The 27360-nt window shown below is 49.0% G+C and overlaps 1 protein-coding gene and 1 long non-coding RNA gene across 4 annotated transcripts; one reads left to right on the forward strand and one right to left on the reverse strand.

Moving 5' to 3' along the window:
- Positions 1-221: 221 nt before the first annotated feature.
- CGN (cingulin) lies at positions 222-22769 on the reverse strand. 3 transcript variants are annotated; one of them, XM_061183483.1, is made up of 21 exons: positions 22727-22769; positions 15776-16650; positions 14927-15027; positions 14704-14773; positions 14513-14602; positions 12912-13039; positions 12133-12265; positions 11581-11793; positions 10994-11142; positions 10614-10746; positions 7973-8173; positions 7418-7624; positions 6787-7044; positions 5607-5777; positions 4936-5097; positions 3822-3911; positions 3270-3353; positions 3040-3158; positions 2610-2718; positions 2058-2221; positions 222-1741 (listed from the first exon to the last, which is right to left on the reverse strand). In XM_061183483.1, the coding sequence occupies exons 2-21, from the start codon at positions 16634-16636 to the stop codon at positions 1600-1602; spliced, it is 3585 nt and encodes a 1194-aa protein (XP_061039466.1). In that variant the 5' UTR covers positions 16637-16650; positions 22727-22769; the 3' UTR covers positions 222-1599. The 3 variants fall into 3 exon arrangements, with proteins under 3 accessions (XP_061039466.1, XP_061039465.1, XP_061039467.1); XM_061183482.1 differs by lacking the exon at positions 22727-22769 and adding an exon at positions 22216-22313; XM_061183484.1 differs by lacking the exons at positions 222-1741; positions 22727-22769 and adding an exon at positions 22216-22313 and having other exon boundaries at positions 2097-2216.
- LOC133086830 (uncharacterized) lies at positions 22558-27360 on the forward strand. The gene is made up of 3 exons (XR_009700353.1): positions 22558-22917; positions 25003-25105; positions 26982-27360. It is a non-coding gene; the product is annotated as an uncharacterized LOC133086830 (long non-coding RNA).

The following is a 27360-nucleotide window of genomic DNA, read 5'->3' on the forward strand; positions in this document are numbered from 1 at the left end:
TACTTGCCTTGCTATTCCCAGAAGTTTCCTCAGGAAAGAATGGAGCTGCTATAAACACTTCTCGGCTCCCTAAGTTCCATCTGATCTGTTGTAAAAGGCCTCTAAAAGTGAGGTGAAGAAAACCCCAGCTTCAGCCTCTAAGCGGTACAGTAAAATGGTTTCTTCATAAAATTTAGACCTCCAAATAAGTCAGGAAAAAGAATGAGAAGACAAGTCAAGGATTTCAGTATAGACATATAATTTTAATATTTAATTTAAAATAAATTCAATGCTGGATTGGATTGGGAGATAATGTATGATTTGCAGAATAAAGGAAATTTTTTTAAATCATGAAATTACAAGTCATTGGTGAGAACAGGCTTCTCCCTCCTCTAGGCTTCTTACAGAGTCTGCTTAGAAAATAAGAGAGGTGAATCATCTCCCTTACCTCCTCCTACCAGAACGTGGCTCTCCCCAAATCCCAAAGGAGGAATAAGTCCACCATTGCCTCTTCCCATTTCTACCAAGAGTCAGCCTCTAGCCCCTCTGTATCAGATCCAAGCTCCTGAGATAATGAGGGTCCCTCGGTTCCCTACTGAGTTTGGGCACATCTGATCAGAGAAACCACAAGTTAAGGCCCCGGAGACCAAAACCTTTGCTTTTCAAACTTGCGTAGACAGTTGTCAGGGTTCCCAGGTGCAACCATCTTATAAGCACATCCATAGTCACAGAGGGAGAGGAGGAAGGATGGAAACCCTGACCAGAAGCAGCCCCACCACCTTATCACGGCCCTCCCAAAGTCCCTCTCACAGGGCCTCATAGGCAGGGAAGCCGGTAGGTCTCTCGACCAGTCATTGGGGCAGCAGGGAAGGCAGAGGGCCCCGGTTGGGGAAGGGTGGTCCTTGGAGAGGTATGAATGTGCAGGTAATAAAAGGCAAGAAGAGCATCCTTATCTCCTCACCCCGGCTAAGGCACTGAGAAGAAAGAAGGAACATAGAAACGGTAAAGATGGGAAGAGGAGGAGAAAGGGTCCCTTGGATCCTGGCCTGGGGAAGACAAAAAATACAGGAATGGAGACAGGTGGGGACTACCACATGGGCCCCATGACTGTGCAAAGAAGAGCCTCTGAGAAGTGGGTAGAGCCACGCCAGCATGTCCATTACCATAATGTTCCCCTTACCCTGCTCCAGAATGGGAAGGAAATGAGTTGCAAGAGTCAAGGGGGCAGAATCACATAGGGTATTTCCCTGAGCCTGGGGTTAAGGGCTAAAGAAATAAAGCTTTATATACATGGCAATTTCTATCCCTTCCTATCCTGCTCAATCCCCCTCAGCCTATATGCTGACCAACCTACTGCTGTGAGGGAGCAGAGGAGGGGGTCGGCACTTAAGGAGGGGGCTCAGTTGGCCTAAAATGCCCACTCCTCCAGAGGAAAGGGAAAGTCCGTCTACCGGCTTAGCGCTGATGCCTTTTTTATCACCATCACTCACACCCCTCCCTATCTTAGGTCTGAATAACTGGGTCCCCCACAGGGATGAGGAATCTGAGGCTGGGCAGAGCAGAGCAGGACTGGCCAGGATAGGCCTCAAGTGTGGTTCATGGGCCCTTGTGGACCACGAGCTAACAGGAGCTAGTCTGCAGGTTGCTCTCCGTAAGCAGTGAGGCGATGGAGGAAGGATCGTAGACACTGTCAAATTCCTCATCTGAGCTCAGCCCTTCATGTTGGAGAGTTGACTCAGCAGCTGAGCGGGAAGCTTTGCGCCTAAGTTAAGGAGGAATACTGGTCAGGGAAGGAGACAGAAAGATTTAAACAGCCTCCCTTTTCATGCTAAGGAAACTCCCAGTTCTCCTAAGGCCTAAAGCTACTCACAAGATTCCCCCACTAATTAGAGATATGGGGAGATGGGGTACAGGATGGGGGCTGAGATACTAAAAGACAATCATACTGGCTTTCATCCAGGAATGAGTGCCTGCGAAGTCCCTTCTTAGAGATCCTCCTCCCCATCCAGTTCAGGAGAGCCCATTCCCTTATTGCTCTGCTATCCGGATGGAACAGGGGGCAGAAGAGCAGCCCGTACCAGGAGTCCTTCTCCAGGACTTTGATCCGGGCCTGGAGCTGTTCATTGACCTCATGCTGTTCCTCCAGCTCACGCTGGGCCTTCTTCCTCAGGCCATCCAGTCGCTCAATTTCCTCTTCGGCTTCATCCACCTGCCGCTTCAAAGCCTTCACCCTCAGGCTTAGCTAGGCAGGATACCAAGTCCCCACATTAGAAAAGGAGCTGCTGCTACGGTGGCCTGGGATCCTCCCCTGCAGCAATCTTACAAGGTATATACAGTTGCCCCTAGCAAAATGTTGAGACCATGGGCAAGTATCCTAACCTCTTAAGTTTGTCTTGGGGATTAAATAAGTTAATACATCACTTAGAAAGAGAGCCTAGCACATCATAAATGCTCGATACCCATGCTTACTATGACTGCTCTCATCTAGTCCTTTCACTCTAGTCTCTCTGACCTTATAGAAGGAAAGTCTAAGTTTAGAAGACCTATGAGATGGGACCTCTCTTGGCCTTCAAGCAAATGCATAGTATATACATGCCATATGGTTGCCTGGCCCTAGCTGCCATCCTTACCTGGTCTTTCTGGTCATTCACATGCTGTCGTTCATCATCAATCTGGATGGACAGCTCTTTAACTCTCCGCTCCAGTTTTCGGTTGGTGGACTGCAGAACTGTCTTCTCCCTAAAAGGGTCGGGTAGGGGGATGTCTATGGCTGTTGTCATTTCTAAAGAAACTCCTACTTGGCCCCATACTGCCTCCAAGAACTCCAAGGGCTCAGCCACGAGCCCAACCATTAGACTGGGGAGGATCCAGGGCAGATCCAAAGAACCAGGTTGATAGAGGTCATTCACATTTCAGAATTTCTGCAACTCTCTCTTCTCCCTATCAAGAGAAGAGGTCTCCCAAAAGATCAAGCCAGGTTGGCCATGTCTGAAACAGAAGATGGAGGGACACCAGAGGAGAAAAGCCCAGAGGGAGGGAGAGAGGATGGGCTCATGTCACCTCTCTTCAGCCTGCAGCCGCTCCTGCAACTCCCGATTCTGGGACTCAAGCTGAGAGAGGCTGGCGCTGGGCTTCTGGAAGCCTTCTGAGCTGGCCAGCCGGCTCTTCAAGTCCTTGTTCTGAGAGGGACAGGAAGCCTCCTTGGTTAGCACTCAACCTGCGATTGCTTCCATGGTCTTTTTACCCGCCTCCTGAGGCCTATCCCCAAGACTCCCCCCCTTCCCCCTCACCTGTCTCTCCAAGGAGATTTTGTCACACTCCAGGTCCTGCCGAGCAGACCTCTCCTGCATGAGTTCTGTCCTCAGCTGGTCCACCTAGTGGGGATGGGCCAGAGGAACCAGACTCAGGGAGGACTGATGATGAACCAGCAAGTTGAACCAAGTGGGGCAGAGTAGCTGGAGGGTGCTCTCTGAATCCCCCAAATTCCCAGGCAACTGAGAAATCACAGCCTACTCAGATGGGAGGGGCCACAGAATTTAAACAGGGCCTCCTCAGTCTCACCAGGAACTAACGTCCCTTCTGAATGGAAGCAGCCCAGACTCAGATCCGCAGCCCAGGCCACCAGGATTCCTTCCTCCATTCAAACTCCCGGCTTTTTTCCACCTGAGGAAACCCGCCAACCCCTCCCGAAAGCAGATGAGACCCTGCAGTAGAGCCGGCCACGCACTGATTCTGCAGCCAGAACTCCATATATGAAAGATGGGAAGGTAGGGTTGTTTTTGAAAGGGCCAAGAGGTTCTGTCGTCGGGGTAGACACAGATAAGGCATAAGGAAGGGGTTACCTGGTCCCGACCACGATTCATCCGTTCTGTCAGCAGCTCCACAGTGCTCCTCTCCTCATCTAACTCCACCTCCAGCCGTGAGACTTTTTCCTGTGGCAGAGGGCCAACAGGTAAATTCTGCCCCAAATGCTGGACACCAGAACGCCAAACTCTGATCAGAAGCCTCTCAGACACCAGCCTCCACAGGTTCTTCTCTCTCCCACATCCCAGAACCCATTGGTCCCTGCCCCTGCCCAGAGCCACCATGGAGCTAGCGCCCTCTGCTGCCCAAGTGAGGCATCAAGGGGAAGGGGTGGGCCTGCTCTGACCTTGGCCCCTTGGCAGGATGACAAACCCCACAGTCTATTTCTCACTGGCGCAGCCCTATTTCCCAAATGGGAAAATAGAGAGAAACCCAAGTGCCCAGGCCAAGGCTGAGATAAAGAGAGTCAGAAACTGAAGCATCAGGGTACAGATGGGGGAAGCAAATTCGAGTCAGGCAGTACCATGTAGAGGCTAAGACAAGACTGCCTGGATTTAAAAATCAGATCGACCGCTTCCAAGCAAAGGGGCCATGGACAAGTTGCTTAGCCTCTCTGTGTCTCAGTTTTCCTCATCTATAAAATGGGGAAAACAAGCCTACTCATGCCATATGGTTATTCTCAGGATTAAATAATTCTTAAGTACCTGGCACACAGCACAATATGTAAGTGTTTGCTGCTGCCGCTGCTGCTCTTATTACTGTTGTTGTTGTTATTGCCAAATATAGCAAACTAAAGACCACTGTTGACTCTAAAGGGGAGAAGCCACTGCTCAGCTCCAGCCAACTGTTGCCATGCGGACAACTCAGGACTCAAAGCCCAGTGTTATTATATTTTCCAAATGTATAAAAAAAGCCAGAAATCCAAAATTTTATGTGACATCTATAAATTTCTAAACAGTGGCAATTAATTCAAAGTTGTTTACAACACTGCAGTCAAACAAACCCCATCAGCTGTTGGCTGCCAGTTTCCTATCCCAGAGGCTGGAGTGTCCTGGCCCTTTTCCCCACAGAAGTCCCACCTGTGCCAGGATCCAGACCCCCACTCACCTTCCCCATCCCACCCACCACCCATCACCCCCTCACTGTCCTCACCTCAAGGCCCTTGAGCTGACGGCTCCTGTCATCCTGGGAGCGTTTTTTGTTCTCTGCCTCTTGCTCCAGCCCCTGCAGTCGCTGGACCAGCAGCTCTTTGTCCAGCCGGGCAGAGTCCCGCTCAGCCTGGGATGCCTGCAGGCCCTGCCGCAGCCTCTGAGTCTGGTCAGAAGAGAAAAATGCAGCAGCTCAGATAAGGTAAGATGGGGGTTGAAGGGTGGGAGCAGTCCACCCTGTGGGGGAAAATTCTTCAACTCTGACATTCTTTAGAATTGCCAGAGCACGGTGATGATAAAAAGACTTGACTTTTAGCCCATATTCTTTATCGTCTTAAAATTCTCTACACAAGTTTAAATCACCTGAGGAGTTTTTAGACTACTGATCCTGGATCCAAGCCCCAGGGTTTATGATTTAAGTGTACAGGAGGCATCTTGGGTGTTGAGATCTTAAACATCTCCCCAGGTGACCCTAATGTGCAGCAGAGTTTGAAAATCACTGCTGTGCAGACAGTGCATCCTCTACTGTCTCTGCCTACAGTGGACAACTCCCCCCACCCTCCCCCACCGAAGTGATGAGACCTAAACCCAGGTCCCAGGATCCCTTGGTCACAGGTTAAGAGGTAATGACCTTCAAACCAAGGACGTTGGGACTCCTGCCATTTAGGCTCCTACCTCATCCTGAAGCCGGCTTAGCCCTCCAGCGGTCTTCTCAGCCTCACTGGCCCACTCCTTGGCCTGGCGCTGGGCATCTGCCACCTCCCGCCGGGCCTTTTCCTTGTAATCCTCCATCTGGGCCTGGAGCTGCTGCAGGGCTTGCTTAGAGTCATCCCCAATCTGCTCCAGCTGAGACACAGAGAAAACAGATTTTTCAGCACTGCATCTCTTTAACGGATGCCTCTCTCCCTTCTCTGGGCCCAGACTCCCAAGACTCGCCCAGAGCCTCCTTCCTGCCAAAGTAGCCCTCTCTTGCTCTTTCCTGGACCTAGGTCCCTAGTATGGCTGGGAGTAATATATAGATTTCCTGGGTTGAAATCCTGGCTCTACCACTTATTAGCTGTGTGACCACAGGCAAGTTATTTACCCTCTCTGTGTCTCAGTTCCCCATCTGTAAAATGGGATAATAACAGTGCACCTACATCACAAGGTTGTTGTGAGAATTATGTTAATTAATTACATAAAGTACTTACAACAGTGCCTGATACAAAGTAAACCTTAAATGACCATATTTCAGCAAACTCAAGATACCAATGATTATTACAAAGAAAAAGAAAAATTTGCCAATTGAACTATAACATACCGTCAATTATAAGACACAAGTCAATTTCAGAGACGATAAAATGTACATTTTAGAATTGATGAAATATATTAGGTGTTTGCTCCTGTTTTATAAATAAGCAATTAGGAGGAGAACCTTACCTGAAAAAAAGCAATTTATCTCCTTTTCTTCCTTTCTCCTTCCCTCCCCCAAATATAAAATTCTACCAATGAAAATTCCTGTTTTTAGGTCTTATAGACGTCTAAGGAGGGATTATAGGCCTTTTTCCTTCCCCTAAATATAAAACTCTACCAGCGAAGATTCTTATGTTTAGGTCTTACAGACTTCTAAGAGGAACTCCAGGAGACATTCTCCAAGGATCAAGATCATAAATGAATGGGGTGTAGGGGGAGGTCAAGAACACTGAGGGGAAGTAGGAAGGATGCCACTCTGCAGATGTAGACTTGGCCTCCCCAACAATGAACTTGAGGAAAGCAAATACCACACGTTGTGACCCCGCTCCCTCCCCTGTCCCCCCCAGGCAAGCTTCTGTATGAGCTGAGCCTCTTCCTGAGCCCAGGCCACCCCGCGCCCCACCTCCTTGTTCAGCCGGTCCACAGTCCTGTCCAGCAAGCGCTTCTGCTCCTCCAGCTCAGCCTTGCTGCGCCGGAGCGCCTCCCGCTGCTTCCCCTCCTCCTCCAGGGCCCGGTTCAGAGCCTGCTGCTCCTGTCCCAGGCGGGCCAGCCCCCGCTGGGCCTCTTCCAGCCGTGCCTCCAGTGCCCGCTTGGCTGCTGCCAGGCTCCCCTCCTCTTCCTGAGCTGTGTTCAGGGCCTCCTCTAGCTGCTGTTTCTCTGCCTGGGAGTGGGGAAGGTGAGGGACATTGGACTGAGAGGATGCAAAGCTTGGGCTCAAGCCATTTGGAGGTGAGTAGGTGGGAGGGAGGAGGAAGAGATATTTATGAAAAAGGTGGGTAATGAAAACAGGCTCAGAGGAACCAGCAAAGATCAGAGAACATGCAAAGAGTGGGAAATGGACAAAAATACCAGTGCAAGGGCTGAGACATTCACACTAAAGCACACTCCAGGAAATAAACCCAAGGTTAACAGAGGACTAGGGAGGCAAACAGAAGCACACTACAGGCAAAATCAAAGTGATGGCTGAGTATTTAGCCAGGGATGAGAGGAGAGAGGGCCAGGAGGAAGCCAACAATGTCAGCAAAAGCACTGACCTCTAACCGCTGCACCTTGTCCCGCAGCCGAGCCTCCGCCACTTCCCCACCCTCCGCCAAGCCTCGTGCCTCCTTCAGCTGCTGCTCCAGACCCAGGATGCGCCGTCGGAATTCATCATTTTCCTCCTGGGTCTCCCGAAGCGTCGTCTCCACTGCTGTCCGACGCTGCCCCAGCACTGCCACTTCTGCCTCTGCTGCCATCTGAGCCTGAGGCCGGTTCACGGAGAGGTGGCTCAGACCCCCGGGCTCAAGGTCATTGACGACTCCCAGGAAAGCCACCCCAAAGAGAGCTCACATGAACCCAGGTGTGAAGAGGGGTAGTGCCACCAGCCAGAGGCTTCCCTGAGAATCCCACCCCTATAGAGATGCAATGGGTGTCACCAGGTACAGCCCAACCTCCCCCTGCCACATCCTGGCTACTTTAAACCACATACCTAGGACCAAGGTATTTGGTCTATACATACCCATGATAGGTAATTTTCCATGCCCTCTGGCTCCTCAGCCCTCCAGACCCCTCAGCCTCCACCTCCTAAGCCCTGTGCCCACTCCCCTTGCCTTGGAAGCCTCTTCACAGTCTTGTCTCAGTTGCTGGAGGGTCTTTTGTAGCTGGAGGTTCTGCTGTTCCAGCCCCCGGCCTCGTTCAGCCTCTACCCTCAGCTGCTTCTCCAACTCCCGCTCCCGGTGTCGACCAGTCACCTCCTGGCTCTGCTGCTCTGCCTGCAGCTCCTTAAGTTCCTCCTGTGTCCGGCGCAGCTCCTAGAAGGGAAGGGAAATGGTGACAGGGCAGAGAGAGCCAGCCTGGGATAACAGAAAGTGGAGAAACTGAAACTCTCATACACTGCTGGTGAGAATGTGAAATGGTATGGCCACTTTGGAAAACAATTTGGCAATGTCTCAAAAAGTTAACCATAAAGTTACCATATGACTCAGCAATTCCACTCCTAGGTATATACCCAAGAGAACTGTATAAACATATGTTCACAAAAAACTTGTAAGTGAATGTTCATAGCAGCATTATTCATTACAGCTAAATACAGAAATGACCCAAATGTCCATCAATTGATGAATAGATAAAAAATGTGGTATATCCATGTAGTGGAATATTATTCAGCCATAAAAAGTAATGAAGTCCTGATACTTGCTACAACATGGATAAACCTTGAAAAACATTATGCTAGGTGAAAGAAGCCAGACACGAAAGGCCACATATTATAGGAGTCCAATTATATGAAATGTCCAGAATAGGCAAATCCATAGAGAGAGAAAGTAGATTAGTGGCTGCCAGGAGTGGGGAGGGTGACTGCTAATGGATACGGGGTTCTTTTTTGGGGTGATGAAAATGTTCTATAATTAGATAGTGGTGATGTTGTTGGCTGTACAACTCTGTGAGTATACAAAACCCCACTAAATTGTATACTTTAAAAGGGTGAATTTTATGGTATGTGAACTAAATCTCCATTAAAAAAAATTACATGGAGTGAGAACAGATGAGGGTATGCATAAAACAGGATTGGCTATTTTTTTTAAATGTTGAAAACCAAAATACGTGACACAATAAATGTTGGTGCTGCTGATTTCTTTTTCAAAAAATTAAAATATGATTTCTCATTCTAATTCTTTATCTATTAGCTACTTCTGAAATTCAGAAAGTATAATTAGGCTGAAAGGTTATATGTATATAGTGAGTCTTCAGTGTAAGACACTAACATACTAATTACAAAGAAAAAGAGGGGACTTCCCTGGCGGTCCAGCAGTTGGGACTCCACGCTTCCACCACAGGGGGTGAGGGTTCGATCCCTGGTCGGGGAACTAGGATCCCACGTGAGGTGCGATGCGGCCAAAAATAAATAAATTTTTTAAAAAATTTTTAAATAAAGAAAAAAAAGAAAAAGAAAAATAGCACAGTGTATGGTCTACAGTGGACTGGGTTAGTCTATTTTCCTAATGTATATCTTATTGATTGATTAAATACTTAATAAAATTAGCTTAATATATGAGATAAATGAAACACTAGTTATTACTTTTTTGCTTTTTAGCTTTACCCAGCATAATAAGTCAACTGAGATTGTCCAGAGGAATGTCCAAGTTCACTATGTCAGCTAATATAGTTAACAGACTTCAGACTATCCTTGATATTTGTTAACTTAAAAACAGTATTGTAAAAATTAGGAGTACTTTTGATTTCACAACCACCAAAGTATGTTTGGTTAACATTTCTTATCTTTTTCTCCACCAAATATTTTGCATAAGCTCAGGCTTTTATTTACCTGGAAAATCATCATTCAGAGCTATATTTCTTTACTCATTTAAAAATATGATTACCTTGATTACAATTAGGTAGTCTTATAGTAAAAGCATGATAAACAAGAATTGATTAATTAATACTTGTTAACTGAGCACCTACTACATATCCAGCATAGCAAATGAAAGAATATAAACCCAGAAGGATTCTCAGGAGGCCACAAATGTCAGTTCCCTATAATTAATGAAAATATTTTCTAATTTTCAAATCATCTGAAATAATTCATTGCTTTCTTGTCCTTCATAAACTGATACCAGGAATATGAAGAAAGTATTTATGTGTTCACTTCAATTTTATGACCTTATTATTCATAAAATATCCATGCATGATAAAACATTTAGCTACCTGTGTCTAGATTCTATACTCTCTAAGCAGCCTTCAAATTACAATTTGGCTTCCCATGTAAGTCAGCTGGCCATGCCACTGCAAGTTTTCCAGTCCATATGACAACACTATTCATTGTAAGTTAATAAACTGGCATTCTAACTATAAATGTTTGTTTCATAAGTGTAGTTAATGAGTCCCCTCTGAGAGACAGAGCCACTCTTGCTATGCTGACCAAATTAGGTTTCCAAGCTTGCAAAAATGACCCTGGAGTTTCACAAATCCATCTCAATGCTGCTACCCATGAGGTCTCTTGGGAGGCAGCCAGCAGCCTCTGGCTATAACCCAACCTGGTCACCGAGAGCCCTTTCCATTAGAAACTTCTATACTGAATGAGGAGACCAGTCCTGCTAGAGTGTGTGCTGGGAAGAGATAAGGCTGAGCAGGCAGGATGAAGCCTGAAAACCAGGCACACGGGAGACAGCCACACACGTGTGGAGGCCCTCGTGGATAGGTGAGGCAGATGCCCATCACCCCGACCTGCCCTATTGCCCCCCAACTCCCAAGTACCTTCTTGAGCTCCTCCACCTGGCGAGTATCTCCAGCACCAGCTCGGGCCTGCCCTAATTCCCTCTGCAAGACCTCTATCTTCTCCGCAAGTTCTTCTTCCATCTCCTCCTTCTCCATCCGCAGCTGCAGGAGTCTGAGCCCAGAAAGGTGAAATAAAAGGGAAAGGGAACAGGGTGAGGCCGCCTGCCTGGGAGAGGTTAGCAGGACAATGAAAACCACCTCCCTGGAGGCAGTACACTGGGCATCCACCCTCAGGAGGGCGGAAGGTGGGGATGCAGAAGGGCAGTTTGAGAAATGGGAAAGGAAGGAGCACAGCACTGGCAGAAAAGAGGGGGGATATGAGAATCATGGATAAGCATCCTGGGGGGCAGTGTCCTTACTCTTGCTTGGTGGCTCTAAGCTCCTCCTTGTTCTTCTGAAACATGTTCTGCCAATGCCCTGTCTCCTCTGAGGTCTCCTCCAGCTCCCTCTGCAGCTCCCGCACCAGGGCTGACATCTTCTGCCTCTCAGCCTCCAATGCTGCGTGATCCTAGGGAAGGGGAGAGTCAGGGGCCAGGAGGCTCGGAGGGAAGAGCTCACTCTAAACCAAAGTGAGAGTGTGTAGAAGGGGAGGCTCAGGTCCAGAGGCACCATGCCCACTGCACACCCTGACACCCGGGGTACCTGGTGCAATGCTAGCAGAAGGCTCTCTTCCCAAGACACAGTCTGCCCCTCTGTCATCTACAGGAAGCCTCCCCCAGTTATTTCCCCATAGGACTTCTGTCACACATCTTCATGGGACTTCTGGCCTGCACTCCTTCCCTCTGCCCTTGTAGGTTTCCTGAGCAAGGTTTTCATTATATCTCACATGTGTCTTTTAGGGGGAGTTCCGGTTAGGACCATGAAAAAATCCCCAAATACCAAGACCTCAAGGCAGCCCCCTTCCCTGGGGGCGCTCTCTTTTCCCAGCCCTGCTCTTGTCACGTGCCTGGGTTGCATCCTGCATGCTCCGGCGAAGCTGCTCTGCGTCCCGCTGGTACTGCTGCCGCACATGCTCTACCTCCTGGTCACGGGAGGCCACCTCCTCCTTCAGGGCGCCCTTCAGTGCTGTCAGCTCCCGCTCCCGCAGCCTCAGCTGCTCCTCTACCCGCTGCTTCCCCTCTAAGACCTCTTCCAGAAGCTCCCGGGTCTCTACCAGGTCCTGGGGAAAGTGAAGGTGGAAGTACAGAGGTGACCATGTTAGGATCCACCTGTCCATTCATTCATCCAGTCAATCAAAAATATTTATTGAGCACCTCCTATCTGTTAGGCATGGTACCAGGTGCTCTCTGCCCTCTAAGATGCCCTGTTAGGATAAAGGAAATCTACCATTCTGGGCTCTAGTGCCACCCCGCCATTGAGTCGGCCTGAAAGCACCCTAAGGGATACCTGTAATCAGCTACCTACTCCCCATACTTTAGGGAAACTGCAGATGAGCAGACTTGAGGATGATCTAGCTGAAAGGAAGCAGAGGCTAAGATACCCCAATCCTACTCCCTACCTTCATTAGCACCTCTTTAGCAGGCTCAGGACCCTGGGCCTGTTTCAGCTTGTCCTGCAGCTCCATCACCTGCGTCTCCAGCCCATGCCGTACCCTTTCACCCTGGTCCAGGAGGAGCTTCATGTTCTGGAGCCTAATAATTAATTATAGACAACATTATTGAGCACTATGTGTAAGGCCGTTTTCTAAACACTTTACTTACATTAGTTCCTATAAACCTCCTTCAAGTCTTTGTTCAAATCTTAACAAGGCCTCCCCTGACTACTTTGTTTAATATTGCAACCTGCCCCTCTACAACCCAGCCCTCCTGATCTGCTTTAACCTATTCTACTTACCACCTTCTCATATGTAATACGTTTACTTATACAATATGTTAATTGTTTACTGTCTGTGCCCCCTCACTAGAAGCTATGCTTCATCTTTATGGTTCACTGATGAACCCCAGGAATCTAGATCAGTGCCTACTACACAGTACTCATTGCAAAAACTTCTGCTACATGAATGATTAAATCCTCACAACAATCCTGTGAGGTAGGTACCATTATTAATCCCATTTTACAGATTAAGAACCTGATGCACAGAGGCAAATCCAGGGAGCCTAACTCATGCGCTATTAGCATTACTGATAGAGAAGGTAAAGAGAAAGGTCCTGTCTTTAACCTTCTCTGTCGGCCCCTTTCAGCTTCTGGAGATTTCCCTGTCTCCCCCAGCCCTGGGGGAGCCTCTAACGCTGGCTGAGGCCCTCATGCAGCCCTGCGAGCACCGTCAGCTGCACTCACTCCTTGGTGCTCTGCTGGGCTTCCCCATTCCTCCTCTCCAGCAGCTCCTGCAGTCGGCTGCACTCTTCTGCCTTCTCCTCTAGCTGCCGCTCCAGCCCAACCCGGGATGGCTCTAGCTTCTGCCGTTTCTGGAAAGGGAAAAGAGAGTAAAACAGGTGGAGAGTAGGGAAAGCCTCTCAGAAGGACCAGGAATAATGGGAATACCTAACATCTCTTGACACTCACTATGTGACAGGCGCTGTACTAGGGACCTCATATATATTATCTGCATTTAATCCTCATAACAAGCCTCGGTACTTGTAATGGTTTAAAATATGTCCACAAATTCTTTGACATTTCCTTCAAAAGGTGAAGCCTCTCTCCTTGAGTATAGGCTGGACTTAATATAGGCTTCCCCTTGAGTATAGGCTGTCTCTTCTAACAAATAGAAAAAGGGGGAAGTGATGTGTAGCTTCTGAGACTAGGTCATAAAAAGGCATTGCAGCTTCCTCCTTACCTTCTCTCTTGGATCACTCACTCTGGGGGAAGGTAGCTACCATATTGTGAGGACACTCAAGCAGCACTATGAAGAGGTCCACATAGCAAGGAACTGAGACCTCCAACTAACAACCATTGAGTAAGCCATTTTAGAAGTAAATCCTCCAACACCTGTCAAGTCTTCTAATGACTACAGCCCCAGCCAATACCTTGACTGGAAGCTCATCACAGACCCTGAGCCACAACTACCCAGTTAAGTGACTCCCAGGTCCTGGGCACTCAGATACTGGGTGATGTTTGTTTTGAGGTAATTTGTTACACAGCAAGAGATAACTAACACAGCACAATTATTATCCTCACATTACAGTTAAGGAAACAGAGGCTTAGAACATCTAAAGAATTTGCCCAAGGTCAGTTACATAGCCAACAAGTAAGAGTACCAGGATTTGAAGTCAGTTTGACTCCACAGCCCACTGCTCAACCAGTACATGACACTGCTTTTCAGGAAACAAGGGGAGTTACAATCTAACACTTACTGAGCACCACCTATATACAAGGCAATACTGTGACAGGTGGAAGCAGTATAAAAAAAGAGGAGTACGTAGGCTTGAGCATAAGACCCACCTGAATTTTAACATTCCTCCTCTACAACGTACCACCTTGAGCAAATCACTTAATCTTTCTGATCTTCAACTTTCTCATCATACAAGGGTCCAGGATGCCTATTTTACAGGGTCACTGTAATTATTACATATTACTCGGGACAGTACCTACTACAAAAATTAAACTCAATAAATGACAGCTACTATTACTGCCATCATTACTATGATGATGCCAAGAACTGAGGTAAATAATTTGCTCAAGATTTATACAGCCACAGTGAGTGGCAGAGCTAGGACAGGAACTTCCAAGGGAAATGGAATGAAAAGTAGTTAGACCCCTGATGGATGTGCTCCTCCTCTCTAAGCTCCAGAGAACCCCAGAAGTCCTTCCTGGGACTAGCACATACTCTTGTCTCACAGGACACGCAAGTGCTCATTCCATTGCTTGGAAGGGCCGGCCCAGGCCAAGGTTCTTTCCCCCTGTGGCCCTTCATCCCTCCTGCACCTCTAATCTCTCCTCACCTTCACTTCTTCATCCAGCTTTTTCTGTAGCTCCTCCACTTTTTGGCTGAGTTCACCCTGCCCTGCCTTAGTGGGACTAGAAGAAGCCATCTGCCAGAGACACAGGGGGAAGGAAGTGAGTCCACATCCAGATCCCAAGGCCCACAAGGCCCTAACCCTGCCCCCTGCCCCACCGTGAGAAGGCCACTCACCACCAGAGGCTGCATCTGCTCCAGCACCAAACTGACCTTCCTCCTCACAGAGGTTTCACTTTCTGAGCTTCTGGAGGATAAAAGGACAGATGCAAAGGTTAGGGGAGGAAACGGGTAGCAGAGATGAGGGAAGGAAGGGTTAAGAGCAGGGAAGATGGGGAACAAAGCTAGAAGGAAAAGAAGGGAGGTGTGTGACTCTGCTGTTGGGAGGGTCCCCACTCACCCCTCTCTCAGGACGCCGTAGATGGTGGCCTTCACGTGGTCCACACTGCCTGGTGGGACCGCCTCCTGCTGGTCTCGGAGAAGGTCTGGAGTTGATTTGAACTACAAAAAAAGTAAACCCAGAGCAATAGGAAGACTACGAAGATTACGCCAGAAGCGTGTGTGGGGTTCAGATGGAAGAGAAGTGGCAGTTGGGAGACGAGGCCCTTCGAGCACGACGAACAAGCCTGAAGTGGGGTAAAGAGGCAATACCTCTGAGGCCGGAGCAACAGGCCAGGAAGGGGTCCAAGCAGGGTACACCTCTCACTATTGCTGCAAACCAGATTTTGCTCGACAAACAGATCTCGACCAGTTGTGAGCTGTGTCACAGGTTATTTGTCACTAATGGCAGTTAATGTACTAGAATTTGTGAATGATTTACTTTTAGAATGGGCTTAACTTTGTCTCAGAGTAAAGTCACTCCCCCACTCACTCGCATTCCTGAGTGGGAGACAAAGGGGGGAGTTTTGGCAAGAGCACCAGGGAGCCACTCATATCCTCCAAGCCTGCCTCACATTTGCTGCAGACCTAGCAAATGCTGGTGACTGAGGCACAGTTAATGGTTGGGCAATGACAAGTAACTCTCCATGCTTGTGAATGGTGATTTCATAGTTACTTCCACTTCCTTGAGAATTTTGCCCATGGAAGTATCTTGTACATGTGAATACCATCTATTAAGTAGATGGATAAAGTGGAGGACAAAAAGTAGATTTTCTGCCATAGGTCATTTGAATCAACATGGAGACCCAAGTAGGTCAGGGCTGATGAGAAGGGGCCAGGGCTTGGAAGCCACAGAAGGGTGAGGTCTGACCTGTAGCATGGGAGGGTCCTGTGCTCTCCCCTGTGGCTCCTCAAAACTCTGACGGACCCAGTCCTGGGTCTGACGGGAACGGCTAAAGCCACCAAGACAGCTCTGGGCTGACTGTTTCAAGCTGCCCGTGTGCTGGTCATGCTTTGCGCTTGGGGTCCAGTGGTTGGGGGACCGGCGCTCCCCTTCCTCAACGGTGTCCCGTGGGAGCCGGTTGTCCAGGCTCTGGCTCCGCTTGCGCTGTTCAGGGGGCAGCATCCGCATGCGGCGGCCAGTCCGGCCCCGGGCCTGGCTCCCATGGTGACTGTCAAACTTGTTGATGAGGGAGTCCACCGAAGACAGGGGGGCAGTGTCAATGGTGCTGCCCGGGTAAGCTCCTTGGGGGGCTAGCTCCAGCAGGCTGGTGCTCCTGTTGCTTGGACCCATAGGGGCAGGGCCTGCCAGTGAGGCCTGGGACTGGGAGCGCGGTAGCCTTCCATTCCAGTGGGCCCCGGGCTCCTCATCAGATGTGCTTCCCTGCCAGGGGGCAGGAAACTCCTTGGCCTGAGAGTAGGGGCTCTCGGGAAGTTCTGAGTCGGAGCTCAGAGCTCCTGGGGCCCCTCGGTTGTTGGCCCCCTTGATCTGGACTCCAATGGAGTCGCCACCTTTCTCTCCACTGTTGAGCACCACAAAGGGTTGCCCAGCGATGCCCTGCACACGCACGGCAACCCCATAGGTATTGGCTCTTGCATCCTTAGCTGGGCGTCGTCCACCACGACGTAGGGTGCCCATCTCTGCATCACACACTGGCTCTGTGATGAAGCGAATCTGGACTCCATGGTCTACAGGGCCCCGGGGCTCGGCCATGGTGGACACCTGCTCCATGGGTAGGAGGGGTCCTAGAAAATGAAGAGTTTAAGCTGAGAGACTAGAAATAGAAACTCAGAAACCTCCACTTGCCCAGCTTTTTTTTTTTTTAATTAATTAATGTATTTATTTTTGGCTGTGTTGGGTCTTCGTTTCTGTGCGAGGGCTTTCTCTAGTTGTGGCAAGCGGCGGCCACTCTTCATTGCGGTGCGCGGGCCTCTCATTATCGCGGCCTCTCTTGTTGCGGAGCACAGGCTCCAGACGCGCAGGCGCAGTAATTGTGGCTCACGGGCCCAGTTGCTCCGCGGCATGTGGGATCTTCCCAGACCAGGGCTCGAACCCGTGTCCCCTGCATTGGCAGGCAGATTCTCAACCACTGCATCACCAGGGAAGCCCTGCCCAGCTTTTGTGAGGCTGATTGCCCTGCCAATCCCTTCTACACACAATAGTGGTTCTCATACTTTATCTGAGCAGCAGAATCACCTGAAGGACCAGTTACAACAGACTGCTGGACCCTGACCCCAGAGCATCAGATTCAGTAGGGAGTCCCACACTGAGGATTTACAGTTCTAACAAGTTCCCAGGTGATGCCGATGCTGCTGGTCCAGATTCCACATTCTGAGACCCACTGACCCAGAAGAATCCATTTCCTCTAATACAGTCCTGGGGAGCTTGGTTTTGTCAAGAGTTTAAAGATTTTTCTTGACCTTCACACGTACACATAGAGCACTACCATGTGCTTCTCCCACCCCCAGGGAAGGCAGAACCCAAGCCCCACCTGCAGACACCTCCAACCCAATGGAGAATAGGGGCCTCCAATCCCAGAGCTCATTTCAAACACAGAAGACCTCAAGATAGGTCATCCCATTTCTGGGAGGATCCTCAAAGAAACCAATAGCAGTGATGCATCAGGGTTGGGGGAACGGAGGGCTGGGGACAGGGACGAGAGAATGACTGGCTTTCTATTATATATCTTTTTGTCCCTTTTGAATCTGGAACCATGTACTACCTATTCAAGAAAAGATTTAAGTAACATTTAAGAGTACCAGTCCAGGAGTTAGTTCCCTGGCGGTCCAGTGGTTGGAACTTGGTGCTCTCACTGCCGAGGCCTGGGTTCCATCCCTGGTCAGGGAACTGAGATCCCACAAGCCGCATGGTGCAGCCAAAAAAAAAAAAAAGTATCAGGCCCCAGGACAGGCAGACTTGTCCCAGCTGAGGGCCAGAGCCAAGACCACCTACAGGCCAGCTCCCTGGGTCCACATTGCCTAAGCTCAGAGTCAGCAAATGGAATGTGTTCCAGGTATTGCTTATTGCTCTGGCTCCAGGAACTTGGGGGGAGGTTGTCCTCTAAGCAAATAAAAATACAGCTTCCCCACCCCTTCTGCTAACCTCCACCAGGGCCTAGCACCAAACTGGAGGAGGAGCCTCTGATGTGCCAGAGACACAAACATACCCAGCTCAACCTCCCAGTGGAGCTCTGGGCCAAGGAAACTTGGCAAGGCCCCTTTCAGGGATTGTAGAAGTGCCAGGAAGCTCAGGAACCCAGGAGGGGTGGGGAAGGGAGGGGCGGAGCTCCAGGTGAGAAAGGAATTGGAGTAAGAGCATTCCTAGTAGCATTCCCAGCCCCTCCCCTACAGAGGAAGATACAGGGGGGAGGAACCCCTTATCAGCAATGGTTCTTCACCTTTTTTGGTGTCTGAGAAAATGATGAAAGCAATGCACCCTTCCCCCAGGAGACAGCCCACCCAAACTTTTACCACAGAATCTCAAGAGGTCCTTAAGGCCCACCCATGAACCCGAGGACCCGATCCTTCCACTATGCAGACACTGGGGAGGACTTTAACCAACCACTGACTCAGATACCCCAGAAAGCAATATTTTTAGTTGGCAGGGCCCTATGTTGGAATTCAAGTAAGAAATGGGACCAGAAAAGAAGCTACAAGGCAAAGGGGTAAGTTCTCCAAGCCACTCATCCAATAGAAAAGGCACTGGACTACAGGATCTGGCTTGGAATCCCAGCTTCTGACCTTCACTTGATGTATATAACCTTGGGCAAATCACAACTTTTCCCAGCCTGTTTCCTCATCTGTAAAATGGGTATAATAATACCTCATGAGGTAATTACCTGTGAGAATTAGATAATAATAATTATGTGGGTATACACAACTGTAAAAATGTATCATGTTATACACTTAAGATTTTTGCACTTTATTTACTTAGGTTCTACTTCAATAAAAAGAGGGAAAATGTCAAGATATTGAACATGAACGCACCTAGCAGCATAAGCCTGTCACAAAGCTGACAACAAATGTTATCCTGCACATATGCTGCTCCTTCCAACAGGACCTTCCTGACTTCACCTGGTTTACAGAAGGATGTCACTTCCTAGAGAAGCCTTCCTTGACCATTCCTTCCCACAAACTAGATCAGATTCACATTATACACTCCACAGTTGGCCTTCAGTGAGTGTGCCTCAGTTTATTTATATATTTATCAGAGTGATGATTTGTTTCCTATCTGTCTCCTCCACTAGATTATAAGCTCCTGGAGGGAAAAAAAACATTGCTCTCAGCTGACTCCTGTGTCCCCAGGGCCTGGCAGATGGTAGATGTCAATATATATCTATTAAAAGTTGTATCCCGAACCAAGGCAGACTCAACACAGCAGTGGGGAGATTTCCCAAGGATCCCGCACAGCCATTTCTTGTTTGTCCTAGTAACAGGACCGCTTCCTGGCCTGGACTCCCTGTCCTATTCAGTCATAATTTTGGAACCAGATGTGCCTAGAAGTCACATGATTTATTCATGATGCAGCTCTACCCTGACAGTACATCTTCTGATCTTCCAGATCCAGGTCAAGGAGTTCCCAGCCTAGTCCCAGAGAGTGCATAGCCCTTGCCCGCCCAAGAGCACCAAGCTGCTCGGAGGCGGCACCAAGTGTACCCCTAGGTCCCAGTGACTCCCTAACCTCAACCCCCTTCAGTCCCAGGACATGTGGGTCAAGGGCCAGGAGGGCTAAAGGGATCTTTGGGGTGGGTCAGAAAGCAGGGCTCTAAATGATTCAACATGGAAAACCCGAAACCTATCCGCCTTCAGTTACAGAGGACAGCGGGGCGGGGCCAGGGGAGCAGGGCAGCTCCAAGGCCTTTCGTAAGCCCCAGAGGCAGGTAAATAGTGATCTAGTGCCAGGCAACAGGGAGCCCAGAGCCTTTCCTCTCATCAGATGCCTGACCCTGCTTTTCCCACCAACTGTACTCTGGGAAGAGACTAGGCGACAAGTTAATTCAGCTTCATCTTTCTGCCTCTGTCATTCCTGCCTGTAAGGAGAGGGAGAACACGGCACCTGTATCAGGCAGCCACTTCTCCCTGAGTTACTCATTAGCCTGCCCTGCCCCAATTCCATCACCTCTGGCCCAGCCATAAGCTTCTGGCTTCCAACTAGGAGTGACAGGGTCTCTGGACTCCTGGCAGGAAGTGGGGGTGGGGTGGCTTCAGGTGTGCCCAGGAAGAACTGGTATACATAGGGCCTGGCAATATGCTAGATGCTATATAATTGGCAGATGCAGGAAATGGGTGAACTAGAGGTACAGAGATTAGACTCCCCTCGGAGGTAACAAGGAAAGCAAATGGTGAAAACATAAAAGGACAGTTCAGTGACCTTGCTCTTTCGGCTCCTATTTTCTCATAAAGAGTTAGCAAGATAAGGTTGCCCGAGGATCCAAAAAGAACCCCCCATGTGTACTCCTGGCTCAGTCCACTGGAAAAGTCAAACCTGAGCACCAGACTAGAGCTGCTTGGCCAGTGGGGAAAAAAACACAATGAGGAACTGGGCCCCTGCAAACTGGCTGGACTGGTTTGAGAGGCAAGGGAAAGGGGAGGGCCGGGGAGACTCCACTGGCAGCTTGTGAAGCAGACCAGAGAAATTCCACACCACAGAGGAGGCAGAGGGGCAAAACCATGGGCAGGGACTCTGTCCAGCTTAGATGCCAAGGCCAAGGCTCTGAAGGAAGAGGCAAAAGGTGGGGAGGGAACACGCAGGAACAGATACACAGTGTGCCTGGTGACTGACAGACAGGCCAGTGTGTAACAGAAGACTTTGTCTCCCTCTACCCCTCCCTCTAAAGTTCCCAAGGTTGCATTCCAGATCCCACACTTAACCTGGGCCACCTCCCTGGTCCTCAGTTCTCCCCTTCCCTGGCGTGAAGAGAAGCAGCAGCCCTACCCACTCCTCACCTCCCACAGGGGTGATGGCATGCAGGTCAGCCTGGGGAAAGCAGGAAGGGTTCTAGGAAGCCAGAATCCTCTTAGGGTCAGGCAAATCTCTGGATTAGCAGTCCCCTAGAGCCAGCCCCCCATTCCCGAATATCCAGGATGAAAAAAGAGGTAGAGAGGCATGTGCAGGCAGCCTGTCGACAACATAGCGGTTGCTAATTATTTCCCAATTACAACAACTCTCCTCAGGCAGGGCATCAAAAGGGCCAAGCTAAGGCTGGCTCTGGTTCCCTCACCTGCCTAAGGCAAGGAAATCTGCCTCAGAAATTTTGTCTCGGCTCTGATGTGCACCTCTCATCCAGCTTGGAGACTTAGAGGTGCTGAATCTCCTAGTCCGGTGGTCTCCTGAGGAGTCCTGCTTATTTCCTGCACCAGTGCCTATGGCCAGTCTGACAGCCATCATGGTCCAGCTGTCAGGGATGCCTGGTAGGGTTTCAGGGAATAATGGGGAATTTCTGAGAGGCATCAAGGAAATTGGTTAGGCTCCCAAACCTCACCCAATGGCCCCATCTAGAACCACAGAAGTATGTATGCTTGGGGGGAGGGCTTGACATTAGCCCCCAGAAAGAGGCCTCATTAGAAAGAAATATTTCTACATATTTTGTAGGCCTAGGGATCTAGGCTTACTCAAATCCCCCTCTTGTAGAGCACTCTCTCAAGAGGAAGAAGGAAACTTTCTCCCTGGCAAGAAAGCAAAGGAGGACAAAAACTGAAAGACTTAGTTTCACACCTAGCAAAGAGATGGGGGTGCCCTCTCGTTCTACCTCTCAGTGTCTATTAATTGCACCTGTCTTGCCCTATAGATGAATGGTTAGAGAAAGATTCCACACCTCAGAGCCACCTCAAAGCCAGAAGGGAGGTATCAGCACCGGCTCAGACTGGCAGTCGGGTAAAGAACCTCAGGGAAACAGCACCTTTCCACGCCCTCTCCCTTACGTGTCTGAACCTCAGGCAGCAGTTCCCTTTGCCCAACTGAGACTGACTCCTTCCCCCCACCATTCCGGTCTCCAAGAGAAACTCTGCCCCGGGGACTGGCGTCTGACCTCCACAGATATATTGGCCCTGAAACGCTTCCATGCCCTGGGAATAGCCTTAGCCTCAGGTGCCCCTCACCTGGCACCTTCCCAGGCACCTGCGTGTGGCATCTTAGAGTAGGAGCCAGCTCTTAATCAGTACTCCCACCCTAACTTGACCTCCCCTCCTCCTCTCGCCAACTCAGCACCTGTGCCCTGGGTATCTCTGATCGCCTGGACTCCCGCCCCTCAGGGGTACACCTGAGGACTCGCCTGCCTCTCAGGTGCCCTTGCGCCCGCCCGGTTCACTCACCCCAGCCGGGCTCGGCGCTCCCGGGCTCGGGCTCGGGCTCGGGTAGAGCTCCACGCGCGGCTCCCGGGCCCTCCCCCTATGTCCCTCGGCGCTCCCTCCTTCTTTCTCCCCCTCCCACCAACCTGTTACTCCCCTCCTGAGCTCCACCTCCATTGGCCGTCACCACCCGCCCCGCCTTACCCTTCCTCGGTTGGTCCGTTTCCCGCGAGGGGCGGGGCCACCGCCGCAGGGACCCGGACCCGGGGTCGCCTGCCCGGGTGGGCGGGAGGGGCCGGCCGGGTCACGTGGGCTGGCGGGCGGTGGAGTGCGGGGGCGGGGGTGGGGCTGCGAGGGGCATCGGGAGGCCATTTTGGGGACGTAGTGGTTGGCCGCCCTTGACCGGCCCCCGCCCGGCCCGTGGACCAGGAGCCTCCAGCCAGAGCATCTTCTCTCCTCAGCTGCTGAAGAGTCCCCCGCCTGCCGGGTTCTCGACGGGAATCTCTGTCCAGACTCCTTTCTGCCCTTCACCTACCTCCGCATAAGCCAGAATACTCTTCCGTCGCATTCTGCGGAAAATATCTTCCCGGTCCCCCGACGTCAGCACCTCCTCCACTTCAGCTCCGTCTCCCTTTTCCCCAACCTGAGCTGGATCCCAATCTTGGATTCTCCTCCCCTGTCTCCTGGCCTCCACAAATCATTCAGCCTGGCACCTTTTTCTCGGTAGTATGTATCACTTTCCAAATCATATAATTTAATCTAAAATTCATAGTCGTCGTTTGTCTCTCGCCCTACGCTAAGTTCTACCAGGGCAAAGATCTCTTGTTTTTTTCTCTGGTTTATCCCAAACGCCTGCAAAGGGATCGGCATATGTTAGGCGCTTAATAAATATTTGTTGAGTGAATGAATGGGAAGGGGCGGGGTGAGTTTACAGGGAACGGGAATGACTCTCATTCTAAACAGAAGGAGGTCTCAACCCCAGATTGTAAATCTATTTTAGGGTTTAGCCTTTCAAGAAGTGGGGAAATTGATCCCAGTGCCCTGAAGAGTAAAGTCAGGGGTGCTCAGCAAACTGCAGGCACTCCGCTAATCTACTAGGTGTAAACAGCGGTAAAGCTGACTTCCTAGATTTTAATCGTTGAGGTATGTAAAAAAGAGATTGACTTAGTTTACGTTGTTGGGTTCTGATATTCTCATTTATTCAACATATATTTATTGTGTACCTATTTGGGGTTGAAGAGGACTCTTACATGCTGCTGACAGTCTAGTGCTTTCTCGGGAGCTCATTTCCTTCCCCTCCCCCCAAACTTCGAAGGCTAGATGTAGGTCCTGGAGATTAAAGTCCACCTCCCAGTTCATAGGCTGGGACGCAAAGTCTCTGCATTCCAAGGGAAGCTTTATGTAGGGATCTGAGCCATCAAACCGGCCCATGCCCCAGGGAGGAACAGCGGGCGGTAGAGTGCAGTTCCTCGGGGGGGGCGGGGGGGGGGCGGGGGGTGGAGGATCGGAAATGTCTCTCCAGGACTAGTTATCTCCAGACCACTGGGGTGGTTTTTTAAGAGATTTTTTTTTTTTTTGAAATGTGAGATTGTTTAATTGACCCAAATATTGGAAAAGTGGAAACTCCTAACTCTCCTAAGTTAACACCTCAATAATTAGGACATTTCGTGTATTTGTAGTAAATACAAAGTTAGAGTGGCAAAGGAGACACCCCACCCCAGCACTATGAACACAGATTACAAGAAAAAACCAGGAGGCTTCTGAGTCACAGTCATCATCATCTGTTCCTCAGGGAAGTACGCAATCTGAGAGAGACACTATCATCAGGCACAGATGGCAAAGATGACACTAATGCCTTTTCCAGAGTTTGTGGTCCGTCTCCTTAAGAAATGTTACAATTTGGCAAAATTGACCAGTTTATAAATATAGCAAAGGTAGAAAATTAGAGTGAAATATAGTATCCAGAAAGAAGAAATGAATTACATTGATAAGTACTCAAGAGAGTAATTTTACTTTTGTGAAATGGTATAGGAGAGAATGTTCTAAGTAAATTGGAGACGGCTTCATGAAAGAAGTGAATTTGGAGCCAAATTCTTATCCTGCAATTCTTTCCTCAGTTCTTTCCTGAGTTCTCCAAGACTATCACCGCTACCACTAAAAACTCTACTGAAATCATCTCAGAGATCACCTATTATTCTGTGGCCAATTCCTAAATGGAGCAGCAGGAAGCTACACAGGAAGAGTAATTAAAGATAAACAAATAACTGAAAGGGGGTGATGCCACTGGCTGAGATTGAAAGGACAGGAGACAGAAGAGATTTGGGGATAACCTGGAAGAGGAAGAATAAAATAAATTAACTTTGGAACTTGCCATCTTGGAGAAGTAGGTGGGACACACACATACACACACAAGTCTAGCAAACAACTGGAAATGAAGCATAGAAGAGAAGCTAGGGCTAGAGACAGATCTAAGAATCATCCCCACAGAAGTGAAAGTTTCTAAAGAGGACCAAAGAACAAACCTTGAGAAGTATGGGACAGAGGGAGAAAAACAAAAACCAGTGATGGAGTAGTCAGAGAGGTAGATGAAAAAGTCCATAGAAGGGACGTGTTCAAGTAGGAGAAGAGACTGGAATTTGGCATTTAGAAGTTATGGTTGATCTTCCAGATGTCAGTTTCAGCAGAGTGGTAGACCCTTAGGTCAAACCGCAGTAACAGAAGTATATCAAGAAAAGAGGAGAAAAGGTACCTTGACTTAAAGAAAAACGGGGTGAAAGGGGAAGTTTTATGTTGGTTTTGTTTTGTTTTCAGGGAAGAGAGACTTGGTTGTATTTTGAGAATAAGCAAGAAGAGTGAGCAAGATTCAAGAGGTAGAGAGAGAGAGAGCACTCAAAGCCTGGACATAGAAGAAAAGGTAAATTTTGTGTTCTAGAACTTAAATTGGAAGAAGGAGTGGGGAGTTGAGGAAGTTGAGTCAGGTAACTTTAGTTCACCAGATAGATGGACCTGCCAAAAAGAAGAGTGATTCTGAGGGCCGGAGACTGTGTAAACAAGTTTTGAAGCTGTTGGAATTACCTATGAGCCTAAAAAAGGATATGAAAAGTGCCAAATGAATGGCACAAATGAAATAGTACTGAAAAGTCTTCCTTCCAACTAGAATGAGGTGGTATCTAATGTGGACCTTGAAAAAACAGGTAGGTGAAGGGGAGAGGTGGGGGGAAGGCCCTTGGGGCAGGAAAGCACAGTGTTTATTTTGGAACTGGAAGGAGATCCCACAGGCTGAGCACAGGGACAGGCGAGTATTGAGAAATAGACTGGAAAGGTAGATTCTGGGATAAATTTTACAAGGCCTTGAATATCAGGATAAGGAATGTGGGCTTTATTGGTAGGTCATAGAGAGCTATTGAAGGTTTTTGAACAAGAAAGTAGCAGTACTTCAGAAGGTTAATCTAGGTTGGGATGATAAATGCAATGGCAAGGCTTGATTGAGGTGGAAGCCCTACACTAGAGTGGTGACCAAGGGAAGGAAAAGAAAGGGACCTGTCACCCTGATGTCCTTTTAGCACATTACTCACCATTTCTTTACAAGTTCCATTACAAATACTCTGCTCTTCAACAGCAGTAACAACCTGTAATTATACTAATGCTTGGGGCTTTTCCCGGTTGAGTAAAATTTCTATTATGGGTGTTGTTAGGGAAGATAATAAGAAATGGTCACATTATATACTCGCTTGATATACTCTTCCAATCTTTGGATTCAGGATCTCCAAGTCCCCAAATGCTCTTTCATTTTTTCTGACCCACATCCTCCACTCTTTCCACAAGAGACTTTATGAGTGAACATCACTGAGGCAGAGTACTGAGTCAGGAGTCAAGAGACCTATATTCTAATTTTACTTCTGAGAAAGCTGTAATCCTAGCCAAGTTTCCTAAAATCTCTGGAACTCAGTTTCTTCTGAGAAATTAAGCAGATGATGGGAATTCCCTGGCAGTCTAGTGGTTAGGACTCTGCACTTTCACTGCCGAGGGCCTGAGTTCGATCCCTGGTCAGGGAACTAAGATCCCACAAGCCGCGCAATGTGGCCAAAACTAAAAATTAAAAAAAAAAAAAAAAAAGATGATTGCAGATTCCATAATTATATTGTTTCCTTTGGCTTCTTTGGGGGCGGAAGTCATGTTCTGTCTTCCAGCTCCTCTTTTTATTATCAGTTAGAAACATGAGTAAGTGTAACCATATCTGACACAAGATAACTGTTTGGGACAAAGAATTCCAAGCAACATTTTCAGCCTAATCAGAGTCACTCCCTGACAAGGGAAAGACTCCTCTCCCAGCTCCTCAGGTGACCCCATACCCTTTAACCCTTCGATAGGTCCCAGCTGCCCCACCTCTAATGCTCTGAGCAACTAAATTCCATCATGTTCAGTCTCCAGCATACATTCAAAATATGAGTATTATTTAAAAGGAAAAAAGAGCAAGAAGGCTACATACTTCCAATTCCAGTGGTAATTAAAAGGAACAGATTCCTTCTGCATAATTTTTTTTTCCGAGTTGGTAAATTGCCATTCTGAGGAGACAGCCAGCTTTCCTCCACACAGCCAAACAAGAGCTGATTGTACCTCACACCCCACTTTCCTTTCCTCATTGGTGAAGGAGGCAGAAGCTAGGCAGCTTAAACCTATGCACACATTCTGTCACAGTCCATTGTGGCAAAGAATTTCAGCAGAGTCCCACTCTGATTTACTTAGGTTCTTTATCTGACTGTTTCTCAAAGTTCATGTCTCAAATACAGAGGCAAGATGATATATGGACACAGCACTGGACTCGAAGACAAAATACCTGATATGGCAGCCACAGAGATATGTAGCTCAGCTCTCCCTTTAAGAAAGACTCTGGGGACTGCCCTGGTGGCTCAGTGGTTGAGAATCTGCCTGCCAGTGCAGGGGACACGGGTTCAAGCCCTGGTCCGGGAAGATCCCACACGCCACGGAACGACTAAGCCTGTGCGCCACAACTACTGAGCCCGCATGCCACAACTACTGAAGCCCGCGCGCCTAGAGCCCGTGCTCCACAAGAGAAGCCACTGCAATGAGAAGCCCGCACACCGCAACAAAGAGTAGCCCCTGCTCACCGCAACTAGGGAAAGCCCGTGGGCAGCTACGAAGACCCAA

This window comes from Eubalaena glacialis, chromosome 3 (assembly GCF_028564815.1).
Source record: "Eubalaena glacialis isolate mEubGla1 chromosome 3, mEubGla1.1.hap2.+ XY, whole genome shotgun sequence".
NCBI classification, from domain to species: domain Eukaryota; kingdom Metazoa; phylum Chordata; class Mammalia; order Artiodactyla; family Balaenidae; genus Eubalaena; species Eubalaena glacialis.